This window comes from Parasteatoda tepidariorum, chromosome 6, assembly GCF_043381705.1.
Source record: "Parasteatoda tepidariorum isolate YZ-2023 chromosome 6, CAS_Ptep_4.0, whole genome shotgun sequence".
Lineage (NCBI taxonomy): Eukaryota > Metazoa > Arthropoda > Arachnida > Araneae > Theridiidae > Parasteatoda > Parasteatoda tepidariorum.
In genome coordinates, this window is record NC_092209.1 from 21,962,692 (window position 1) to 21,975,726 (window position 13,035).

Sequence of the window (13,035 nt, forward strand, 5' to 3'; positions counted from 1 at the left end):
ATCAAAAAGTGCTCCTCGAAGGCAAATTTCTCCCAATACTTAATCCAGGAGCTCCCTTGTCTTCTGGATTGGGTTCAAAATTTCAAGGCTACTGGGTAAAACATTGGTAATCGTAAACCCAAAATAGGGTCGGCTGCTCAGCGACGGTTATAAAAGTAAGAAAATTGTCCTTCATCTTCTTAAGCCCAAAAAATCCGAAAATTTCGATTTTATCATAACTTATGATTTGCCTGAATTCGACGGAATTTTTTTTTTCGTTCTTAGATACTTTTCGGTTAGCCTGGTGCGAATAGACTTAAGATTTTTAAATTTTCTTATTTAATTACTTTTTTAGCACAAAACAGAATGAATCCTCAAAACTAAATTCGTAAAAATAAGTAAATAAAATGCTTGTATTTGCTAGCTTTCGGCCAATCGAAAAGTGCCATTTTTTAAATTTTTTTTTCTAAAAGCAGTCTTTTTTTATTATTAACCAATAATTAAAATAATTAAATAAATAAAGAAAAGATTCTTAGTGGGAAAAAAAGCTATTTTCTTAAGATAACAACTGTATAAGAAAAGAAAGAGTATGAATTCAAACACTTGTTTTAAAAAATAAAAGGCTTAAAGCTGAAGGATAAAATTTATTGCGTCACTTAACTATATTACCACAAATACTTGAAGTTTAGTTAATTCCGTTCATACCACTCATATCAAATTTACCATATTTTTTAGTAAAGCATTTTTCACATCGCCCCTCAGTTTAAAGTGGGTTAAATAACGCTTGATTCGAAACTAATGAGATAAATAAACAATGCGTAAATACACTTTTCATTGATATAATATCTAGGCAGATTTTAGACCGATTAAAATCTGAGTTAGGTCAATGTCAAATAAATAAACAACAGTGGAAATAGAACGATGTAAGTGAATAGTGTTGTCATCATTTTTGTATGAAAGTTTCATAAGTTTTGTTTCAAAATATTCAGTTAATAGAAAGTTAATGTTAAAATATATTTTTTCAAATTCACATCGTTGCAAATTTAAGTTGCCGTTACGATTCAATACTACCCATCAAATACATTTGCCAGCATCTTGAAATTTTGTAAGTAAAATATTAACGTAAATTGTAACTGAAATTTCAAAAGATTTTGTTTATTTTAATTTTGTGTTGCATTCATTTGTTTTAAATAGGGTCTGACTTTTTAACCTGAAAGCAATGTTTGAGCTATAAAGTTAAATATTGAGCAATAAAGTAATGAGTAATAAATAATATTGAGAATAAAGTTAAATATTGAGTTTATTTATTTAGTTTTTTGATGAAAAATTAACTACAAATATAATTACATTGAAGATTTATTGTTAGAAAATGTAAAGCCATAATAAAAGCAAAAAAATTTGTAATTAGGTGTGGTGTAAGAAATTTGTTTTAGTTATTACTGCAATTTTAAATTAAAGGAATATGAACAGCGAAAGCTCAGTGGGCAATTGCTCTGAGTTTATATTCTGAAGGACTGGAAATCGAATACACGTGATGTCTGGAAGCCCACCCAGCTTTGGATCGATAGGTACCAGCTTGTCTGGTAAGTCATCACCTCCTACATCAAAAAGCCTCCACACGGTCTTTTACAAGTAGTCCGCACAGACTATTTAAAAAGTGAGCCAGTTGTGCGCATGAACCCTAAACCTTTTATAAAATATATTTGAGAATTGAATCTGTAGTGGTTGACAAGTGAATAAGGCAAACCAATAATGTTCATAAATAAAACAAATTTATAGTCATAGATTTTATATTAAGTGATATTAAGTTGTATTAGAGTTTTATATTATTTAACTAGATTTTATATTAGTTCGGAATGTGGATATCCTTCACAGTGGTCTGATCGGACTACCTATAAAAAACCGTGTGGAGGCTTTCAGTTACAGGAGGCGCTGGGTAAGTAAAGGTAGTCGGTACGCAATTCTGAACACATTACATTCATCATCTCATTGGACATGAAAAATATTGAGCCTTAATCTCCATGACCCCTTGCCAAAAAAAACTGCTGCGGACGTGTTAAACTTTTTTATTAAGTACATAAAGATTAAAATATCTGTTTTCTCTTACTAATAAGTATTTTATGTATTTATTTAGTTCGAAACTCATTGTAAATTTCACCATTTTGAATATCTTTTTCACTTTATTAATTATCCTTAAAAATTTATTATCAAAAAGTGACGAACCACCGTCTCGTAATTCCAATGGTACAAATATAAAAGTTTAAGAAATATCTTGTTAAATCATTTTTAAATTCATCAGAGTTCCGTTGAAAACATTATATAATTATTGGTCTAATTTGTTTCAGACACAATTTAAAAGTCTTTTTTGTTACTTAATGTATCTTTTTAAATTTCGATGAATTTTAAATTTAAATGGGTACTTACAATCCAATAAAGATTGAAGAGATTACACTTAACCGTTAGATTTAAATCAAATTTAATTAGATGCCTGTAAGCGACATCACGTGTGTGTGTCGAACCTGATTGGCTTCTAAATAGGTAAATGCCATCATTTACTTACGATGACGTCACTTGCGCGCATCCAATTATCGTTTATTTTTTCAGAATTTAGTTTGCTTTATTTTTTTAAATTTTTTTTTTTAAAGAATAAGACACTTTATAAAATTTTTTGCCCAGTTAAAACTATGTTAAGTACTCACTCGCAAATTATAAATATTGAAAAAAAACGGGTTTCTAGGCCGAATAAGGAGTGCTGATACAATAGAAATTAAACAGAAATATTACAAATAAAAAAAAAAGAAATATTTCAAAATAAAAAACTATCTGACAAAGCATTAGAAAAAAATATACTATATTCTATCAATTTAATGAAATTAAATTTTGTTAATTTTTTTAATATTAAGTGGAACCTTTTTGTAATGGTAATACAAAATGAAACAATGGAATTCAAAAAAATTAGTGGAATATTTATCTTGAATCTGAAATTACTTGCATCCATGCATTTATTATCATACTTGATAAAGTCAAGAATAGTTATCTGAGATATCACACTTGCATCTAGCTGTTTTGTTTTCTGATAAATTTAGTTATCAAGATTTGTGTAAAATATGATAACAGAGTACGTTCATTTCAACTATAACTGAGATACTAAAGCAACAATACTACATATTTCCCTCATTAATAGGTAAGTTTTATAAGACATTTATATCTTATATTATATTACAGATTTTTTTTCATTTAGTAATTTTAAATCGTTTTTATAATTCTGGAGTTAATTTATGAAACGAAGCATTTTTTAAAAATTTGCACAATGTTTTGAAATTGTTTTTAAAAAATACGTTATTTTACCTGATGTTTGAGTACGCTCAAAGTAAATATTGTTTAACTATCGTTAAATAATTTCTTCGATTTCAAGTTTTAATGTTTGTAGTATTAAAATATTTTTATATAATAATAGTCATGCTTAATGAGCGAAATTAAAAATACAATATTTGAAAGGAAAAATTATGTTGTGTAATAAAATTATCTTATTAAAAGGAATCAGTAATTAATTTAATTGAAACGCTTCCTTTACTATTTGTATTTTCATAATTATAATCTTATAATCATAGCTTAATTCTAAAAGAATTATAAGTTTAAAAAGAAGTCAAATTAAGCTATTAAACTATTTATGTTTGAGAAGCTTGGTAGCAATACTATCATGCAATAGAAAAATCAACGTCAGTGACAATTGAGATTTTCATGTATCTGGCATTTCTGTATGATATGCTGCATATAGCGGGGAAATTTTTTTTTTCAAAGATTCATTTTGTTTTATCAGTTTTCTAAAATTCTGTTTTAGCGTTCATAGATTTATCAGTAGGAAGAAAATAGTTGACTTCTCACTTTTTTCAAAATCTATTGAGAAGCACATAAATTATTTTTTTTCAAATTGCATGGCAGAATAGTGTTGATTATTCATTTGTGTTGATATAAAAATTTATTAGTAAGATAGGCACTTTTTGAAAACAATACTATTGTTGAACCTTAAATTTTTTAAAGTCCTTATCTTACTTTAGTTGATCAAAAGTTAACTGTAGTCGTTTTAGTGATAGGATTTTGATCAAAACCAAAATCTATTCAAAACCAAAATCTATCAAAAACCAAAAATGCGTAACTTAAAATGTGTAATCTTAAGGCGGCTGAAAAAAACTTTCAAGATGTTTTTTCAAGCTGATAATAACCAAAGTATTTACAAAGCGTGTTCTTTACTTTAACTTTTCTTACTATGATTTGTTAAAATCCAAAAATATTTGTAGTTATATCTTAAGACTACTAAAAAAATTTAATGTGTTTTTTGAGGCCGAGAATTACTTATATAGATTTTAGGTTGACAATTGTTTTGGTACATATGGTATATTGTTTTGATATGCTTAAAAAAGCTTCAATTTCTTGAAAGGAAGAAAAAAAGAAAATTCGTGCCTTCATTCATTTCATACAATTCATACGAAAAGTCATGCTCTATTTAACTATATTATGTTGACTATATGTTATGAGCACAACAGTGTGATTATTAGTGTTATTTAATTTTCGTAGTTTATTTATTAAGTATTTTTTCATATATCTTCTAATTAACAATAAATATTTAATTATAGCTTTAAATTAAAAAATGCTCTTTTTGGGAAAATTTAAATCTTTATTTAGTGGATTTAGGGGTGTGCAAGTGCACTTGCATGACTCTTTTTGAGATAATTGTTTACGCCCCCTATAAATCCGGTGTATTTTTATGAAAAAAAATTAAGAATCGATATTTATCTTAATTATTGTATTTATTGTACTATTTATTAACTATTGTGTGTTTATACTATTTATTAACTTTTGTATGTTTATACTATTTATTAACTATCGTGTGTATGATACTATTTATTAACTAATATATGTATTAGACTATTTATTAACTATTATGTGCATTATACTTTCAAACTTTTAATAGCTTGGTACGTATAAGTTTTCAATGAAGAAATACTGAAGAAAATGTCTAACAGTTTTGGTCTATGTACGTCCATATTACTTAAATAGGAATATGCTAATTACTATATTTTAGTGCTTGTTGGGCGAGTGATTCGATCATGATCAACGAAGCGATTCAATAGAAAATGAGAAATCTGTTACAGGATTGATGAGTAGAAACTTAGTTAATCTTGTTTTTTGATGTAATGAACTTTTTAAAACTTATTTTGCTTAATAACGAAAAATCACTCACTAAAGGTAATAAATAAAAACATGAGAATTGTTTTCTGGTTTGCTTGTTTTAAATTATGGAGGAATATGCCTTTCAATTTTGTGCCTGGATGCCGAATATTACTGATTAATTGATTTTTTTTTTTTTTTTGAATGAAATTCGATTTACGATTTTTTCAGCTGTATGTTTAATTCAGAGACATTTAAAAAATAGAATTTTATCCTCGGCATTATGGAAGCCAAAGTTTTAAATTAAATTGTAGACGATTTGAGTAGTATTTATTTAAGTATTGTTTTTTCTCCTTTTGATTATATTATCTTATTTAAAGCATGTAGCGTGAATGCATCAGCTGCCGATAAGTTTTTCCGTACACTGTTTTCGTTCCAGTTTTCCAATTAATGCGGGCACACGCCATCTGCTGTAAGATTTTTAAGTTAAATGCCAGATCGATTATTGCTATCAAAAAAACTCCTACATTTAAATAGTTTGTTAGTTTTGCTAAATACCTTTTCAAAACAAATAAAAGAAGTAAACTTATTCAGGTATGCTTTTTTTCATAGCTTGATTGAGAAGATATTCAAGTTTTATAAATCTTATTAAACTATTTTAAATAAATTTTAATTCAGTTTATTAAATAAAAACTTTTTCTATAATAATATAATAATTAATAATACATTTAATGAATACTTTTACCGAAAAATAACAGGAATAGGTAGAAAAGTATATCATTTTTTAAAAATTATTCCATTTTTTTTTTTGTTTATTAAGTTTTTCAACAAATAAAAGAAGTAAACTTCCTCAGATATGCCTTTTCATAACTATAAGAATATATTTAAACCTTATCAGACTTATTAAACAAATTTTAATTCAATTTATACAATAAATATTTTTGCTGTAATATTATAATATAATATTATAATATAATATTATAATATAATATTATAATATTATACTATTATNAATATCATAATAATAATATAATTAATAATATATTCAATGAATACCTTTACTGAAAAATGTTTGCAAAATTTACTTTGTAGTTATTTACAGTTTTTTTTATTATTTTGACGTGTCCGGAGCAATTGGCATCTATGAATATAGCCTTTTTCCATGGAACAAAAGCGCAGTATATCAAAATTGAAACCACCAGAAGAAAAGACAATGTTCTATTGTGTATTCAAGTGTATATTTTTACATAAAAAGATTTTTTTTTGGTTGGTTTTTCTCAAAAAATCTGTGCGTTAAGGGGTGAGATTTACAGATATACCACATGCGACTAAAAACGTAAACAGCAGTAGAAACTAAATCCTTTTTTTTATTTTTTTTATTAATTCTTTAATTATTCAATCGTTTTATTATGCATTTCAAATTATTCATATTCAAAGCAAATGCGGTTTTTGCAGTTTCTTTCAATACTTAACTGATAAAATTATGCTATAATAAGCTGCTAATTTTGATCTCGTGTTTAAATTTTGAATTTTATTATGTTGAATTTTGAACTTTAATTTTGAATTTTATTAGTCACAACGTTATGCATTTTTAGACTGGTCAGCTTGACATTTGGGTCGGCTGTTCTATGAAGGTTATAAAATAAAAAATAAAAAATGAATTTATGTTACCTTTGTTATTTTTTTTATTTATTTATTTATTTATTTATTTTATTTTTTTTTATATATAGTTTCATGCATTTTTTTGTTTTTGTTTTCTATTATTACAATGTTCAACAATATATGACGTCTTATGATGAGCAAAATAATTTATGATTGTAATACCCCCTTTTTTTTTTCTTTTTTTTTTAAATTTCTATTTTAAATTTATTGTATTAATTTTCTTTGTCGCCTGGACAGGATTTTCCTCTTGGCGACGAATATATATTCTTTGTATTTATGTGTTTTTGTTCTCAATAAAGTTATATTTGTTTGTTTGTTAAAAAAGGCTTTATAGATTGATAGCAAGTTAAATCGTAAAACTCGTAGAATAAGGATAATTACTCCCACTTTTTAAAAGTGTCACTAAGAGAAAAACTGCTGTAAAGTTGAATTTCATATAATATTTACAGTATTTCATAAGATAGAATTTTTGATATGTATTTTAGGAAAAAAAAATTTTAATAAAAAATATTAAAATACAAATGACTAAACTTTTACTACCGCTAGGAAACATTCTTTTACAAAGCGGCGCAAATTGGCACCAGTACAAACTTTGCTACCACTTTAAAATTTTTACAGGCATTTGGGAGCTAGTGTACTCATAAATACAATGGTAGCATTTAAGAAAGATTTTTATTTTTATATTTAAAGTAATGGTCGTAAAATTTTCGCTTTTCCATTTCAATTTCTATATTATAAGTTTAATAATAATAATTTTTACCATCACAACAAATGTCTAAAACGCACAAATTTAGACATTTGTTGTGACAATTTGTTGTGTGTTATCAAAAAGTCCACACAAATTTTTGATAATTAAATGATACTGTGATGAAGTTTCAATAAAATATAAAGATTTAATTTTATAATAGATTTTTTTATTGCACATTTCATTGTAACTTCGGAAAATCACTCTTAGATGGTTTAAAAGTTGGCATGTACAAAAATCATTTTCCAACCATTAACAATATAAGGTGAAACTTACCAAGTTTCGACATGTTTACAATATCTATTAAAAGAATACGAAATAAAGAGTCTTGTTACTTTCATACTTCTTATAAAAAGAAAGTCGAAATGAAAACATTTTTCTCAGACAAACGTGAGTCTAACATTTAATGTTACCACAGCTGACTGCGATTTGTATTTAAACAGATTTATAACCATTGTATGGTGATGGCGAAATATTTAGAATATTACGAAATATGTAGTTTTTAGCGATAATTTGTTTTTCTCTTTTTTAGCTACAAAATTCATTAATAGCAGAAGAAGAATGTAAGAAAAATATTTGTATAAAAAGTAAGTATGCAAATGCGCTTTGACTTATTAATTAAGATAAAAACAGTCAAGTACTTTAACTAATGAAATCGCGGAATTATTATACATTTATTCACATTTTATCAAATCTAGGAATCTATTATGGCATTTTTAGGGTTTTAATTAAAATTTAGAAAATAAGTTTAAAAATTTATTAAACCACTTTGAAACATTTCTTGATAATATAATCTATTTCTTAATTGGGGAATAATAAATTTGCCTTCCTTTTTCTATTTGATAAAGTATGTAGTAAAAAAAATATTTATGCTTAGAAATTATTGTATTGTCACTTTGCAGCTTAGAAAAAATACTGATTACTGATTGCATTACAGGTTAAATTTAGTTAAAATACATATTTAATTTCAACTTTATTTCAAATAAACTTTCATAGCGATAGTGTTGTAATTAAATTATACATTTTCTAACCATTAATTTTTCTCCGATACTAAATAAAAACAAGGAAGTTTTTTTTCTTCTTTAATTTCTCTTAATTCAGAAACTGAATAAAAACAAGGAAGACTCCAAATATTTGATTTGTAAAAGAAAAGCTTAACCATAAAATGTACTGATTTTGAAACCCTCAATTAAGTCTAATTATAAGTAAAATTACGTATTAGCTGCTCTGTTATTAATTAATACACTTTTCTCCCCAGAATTCGAATTAATTGGTGTATTTATAATTTATTGCCAAAACAGTTTATAATGGGGTTTAATAGATACTCAGAAAGTTATGGATATATAGGTTATGGGTACACAGAAAGATATGCAAACTATATATCAGAGAAAGTGAAACATTAAACAAAAATAAAAGTTAAAAGTGGTGATTTAAATTGAAATTAATCATTATAATGGTTATTTATTAAATGGTGTGACATCCGAGAATATAAATTAAAATTTATAAAGTACTTTTTCTTAATTAGAGAATTTATAGAATTTATCTATCTAGTATTAACTAGAAAGAAGCATACTATTGATAAAACAAACAAAAAATTATCAAATATTTTCCTAACCAAATCAAATAAAATATCATAGATTTTCGATTAACTAGTCAATAATTTTTCTCCAATGCCTACCTGGACCTTTCGTCATATAGGCATCTGAAGGGCAGATTTGTTAGCCACTATTTCAGGAACATGATATTAGGTGGGCCAACGTTGCTCCCACAGTAAGTACACATAGTACAGAGAATGAAAGAACATCCATGCCTTGCGCGGAATTCGAACTTAGAACCTTTTGGATGCAAGGCCAGTTTGGATACAAGTTCCCTGTACCCCACACTAGTTTGTCTTTATTAAAATATGCTAGTATTTTAATATTTTGACTGCCTTATTGATTTGCACACAAATAATCTAAGAAAGCTTTATAAATCTTTTTAGGTATATAGCAATGTTCCGTCTTTCTGTAGTGTTAATGAAGGCAAAGAAAAATATTTAAAATACACTTTAAAAAGGAATGTCAGAGACAGAAATGACAAAAAGTGAAACAATAATATTTTACTTAAGCTTAGTTAAGCAATATAAACTCATCGTCAGTTTTTTTATAAGTGCTTAAAAAGATTATTATGCAATTATGAAATACAATAATCTACCAAAATGAAATATCATAGAAAAACAGAAAAAGTCGTGCAACAGGGAAAATTGTTTTTAACGGTAATCTAATTTTGATGCACAATTATTTAACTTTTAGCATAAAAATCACACTTACATGTGTAGAATTAGATGATGAGATATTTATTCGTTTTTATTTTATTTAATGTATATAGCCTTCTAGTAGAGTAGCCCATTTAATAATATTTTTTAAAGTAAGGGCCACTAGTCAGCTAAGAGATAGCTAAGGCAGAGTTGTGAAAATATAATAAACGTTCTTGAAAACTATAGTTACCTTACTTTTACTGGCTGAGAGAAAATTATAGTTACCTAATGACTTTAACATTTAGCTACAAAAATACATAATATGAATATTTAACCTATTTTGTAATTCCATAGAAAATTTACTTTAGGCATCAGAAGACACATTTTACTCATTCAAATGAAACTGTTAAGTTGAAATGTTTTTGAAACAGTAAATTGAGTGGATTTAAAATGTGTAATTTAAAAATTTTTAAAGGAATTTTTTTTTCAGAAACCTTAATTGAATGAAGGCATAAATATTAAGGGACCGGAAAGTAATGTCGTTTCGGTGTATTTGACATTTGTTCTCGAGATTTTATTTTTAATCAATAATTTATTCACCCTCTTTAGCAACAACCTTTCAATGCCATATCGAAAAAAAATGAATTGGTTTTTAAGATTAATGAATATTTAAATCGCCAAAACGACATTACTTTTCGGTCCTCCTAATAGAACGGAGAGTAAACTGAATGCAAGAAAAATAAATTGAGTGAAGGTACTTTCCAGAGAATAGTCTATAAGATTTTTAACTGATGATGTTTTAAATAATAATTTATTTCATATTATTTATTATTACTTTTGTTTTTGCCTATTATAATATTTTTGTAGCTTTAAACAAGCATCCATGATAACAAAAGAACTTATTTTGAATTATAGAAGTGTACCTTTAAAGATTCAAATTATGGAAGAAAAAAAAGGATTTCGTAAGTTTAAGTTTATATTTATATTGCCCTTGAAAATTTTTGTAATTAAATTCATTGCAGAAAAACAAAGTTACAAAAAATATTACATAAGAGATTCATCATAATAGTCTGAATTTTAATATTCTACGAAACTATATTATTAAATATTTTTAAGTCGCACCATTCTTTTTAAATATTTTACATTATTTAACGAACAACATTTATTTGTAGCACAATATTATATCAAAACAAAGGATATGGAATACTTTGTACTATCTAGACTAAAGCACAATTGAAAATACATAAATGGACATACTATAGTTTCAGTTCTATAAAAAATAACCGTCTTCTGTGTTTGAGCACCAAATGATCATTTGGTGTTTAGACGCAACGGAACGGTCATGCACTATAGTTAGACTGACATTCCGATCAAAGTCCCTTTAGTTAGATACCAAGTTTTAAATAACAGTGATGGCTGAATATTTGGCATACTCTTGGCGGATTTTATCGAACACATTGCTAATGAAAAATATCCTCAGTGATAAACGAATCATGGATAATCATGGTTCTCTAGCCAACGGACTGGTTCTCACCCTTCCTTATAACAGCAATACCTCAGCGAGTTTCTGTCAACGTATGACTCAGGAGCTCTCTTGTCTATGGGGTTAGANTGTTTGCTTTGCGAATGTATTACTAATTTCGGATGAGGGGGAAAGGGAAAAGGATGTTATGGAAAAGTGATATTGCATTAATCGCTTGGTTGTATTTATTTGAGTAAGGTCGAGTTTATTCTTTTTTCGCTTTCGTTTCCCGTATGTATTTGGTGCTTTTTATTATTTCCATCAACGTCTTCAAAGAAAAATGCATCGCGAAAATGTGCTGTTGGTTCAAGAAAAAAAATCAAAAAAAAAATCCCGCTATCAGTGCGATGAATGTGATGTGTCCAACCATGTTTCAGGATTTATCATACAACAGCTAAGTTTTAACATCTTTTATATTGTATTTTTATTATTTAATTTAAATTTTGTATTTTCTTTCTTTCCTTTTTCTTGTCTTGTAAAACTAAACTGTTTTTAAATTGCAAAGCGTGTATCATTTTCCCCCACCAAAACACCGTGTAAGGAACTGCACTTGAGCTAAAAACGGTGGCACTGGGGAGTGAATCACGTTAATTTCACTCGGCAGTTAAGGGGTTAGTTAGACACCAAGTTTTAAATAACAGTGATGGCTGAATATTTGGCATACTCTTGGCGGATTATATTGAACACGTTGACAATGAAAAATATCCTCAGTGATAAACGAATCATGGTTCTCTAGCCAACTGACTGGTTCTCACCTTTCTTTATAACAACAATACCTCAGAGAGTTTCTCTCAACGTATGACTCAGGAGTTCTCTTGTCTTTGGGGTTAGACCCAAGATTACAAAACCGTTATGCTGATCAACGCTCGAGACAAAAAATAACGTTTTATTTTAATATTTCGTTTATTTACTCAGTATGTGGAACATTTTGAAATGACTAACTTTTCGTGACACTGCAGCTCTTTAGTTTGCAGTGTGCTTCGTATGAAATTTAAGTGGCGTGAAAGAGCTAGTACATGTTTACCTATAATTTTAGTTCAGCAGGCGTGACTTATTAGCAAAACATCTTATTGAGTGGTACACAACTAACTACCAAACCTTTAAGAAGTTTTGATAATTTCGCTAACATTTTTAAAGCTTTACCTTCATAGAGCAGGTAAAAAGTGGCGTTGCATATAAACTTTTAAATCATTTATATGCAGGAGTGTGGAAATAAATTTAAATGAATAGAGAAACATAAACATTGAATAAATTTTTGGCGAAAAGTGTAGTAAGTTGGCAGCCCTGGTTCAATAATCATTTTACTACCATTAACGAAAATTACACTGGGGAACGAAATTTGGTTACATTTAACAAAGTATTTGATTTTAATTAATTCGGATGTGGAATTTCAAATCTGAAATTAGTTTTGTTCTTAAAGTTACAGATTTTTTTTCAAGGCTATTTTAAGTTAATTTAATTTTTTGTGTGATCATGCAAGTTAGCAAGTTAATAAATAGCTTGCAGAGATTAGCAAATTTGAAATGCAGACTGTAGAAGATTAAAAATCAGCTACTCAAAAATGACTAAGATCCGTTCAAAATTCGCATGTAAAATTTGTTCCCTAGTAATAGTACCCCCCAAGCAGAGGTAATAAAATTTTTTCGGCCTACTTTAATTTGCTGAATTTTTCTACATTCATTTTTAACATACTTTTCAATAAGTCTCGTTGTTGTTTTATTT

General features: G+C 27.1%; 1 protein-coding gene across 2 annotated transcripts in view; it reads left to right on the forward strand.

The window, feature by feature from the left end:
• Nucleotides 1-890: 890 nt before the first annotated feature.
• The window catches only part of LOC107441742 (sialin), a 91,664-nt gene continuing 79,519 nt past the window's right edge, over nucleotides 891-13,035 (forward strand). Inside the window, exons 1-3 of one of the 2 annotated variants that reach the window (XM_071182091.1) lie at nucleotides 891-1,084; nucleotides 8,088-8,142; nucleotides 10,707-10,753. In XM_071182091.1, coding sequence (XP_071038192.1) covers nucleotides 10,732-10,753 — 22 coding nt within the window. In that variant the 5' untranslated portion in view covers nucleotides 891-1,084; nucleotides 8,088-8,142; nucleotides 10,707-10,731. Of the gene's footprint in view, nucleotides 1,085-3,048; nucleotides 3,164-8,087; nucleotides 8,143-10,706; nucleotides 10,754-13,035 lie in introns of those variants that run through there. The other variant, XM_071182090.1, reaches the window with a different exon arrangement.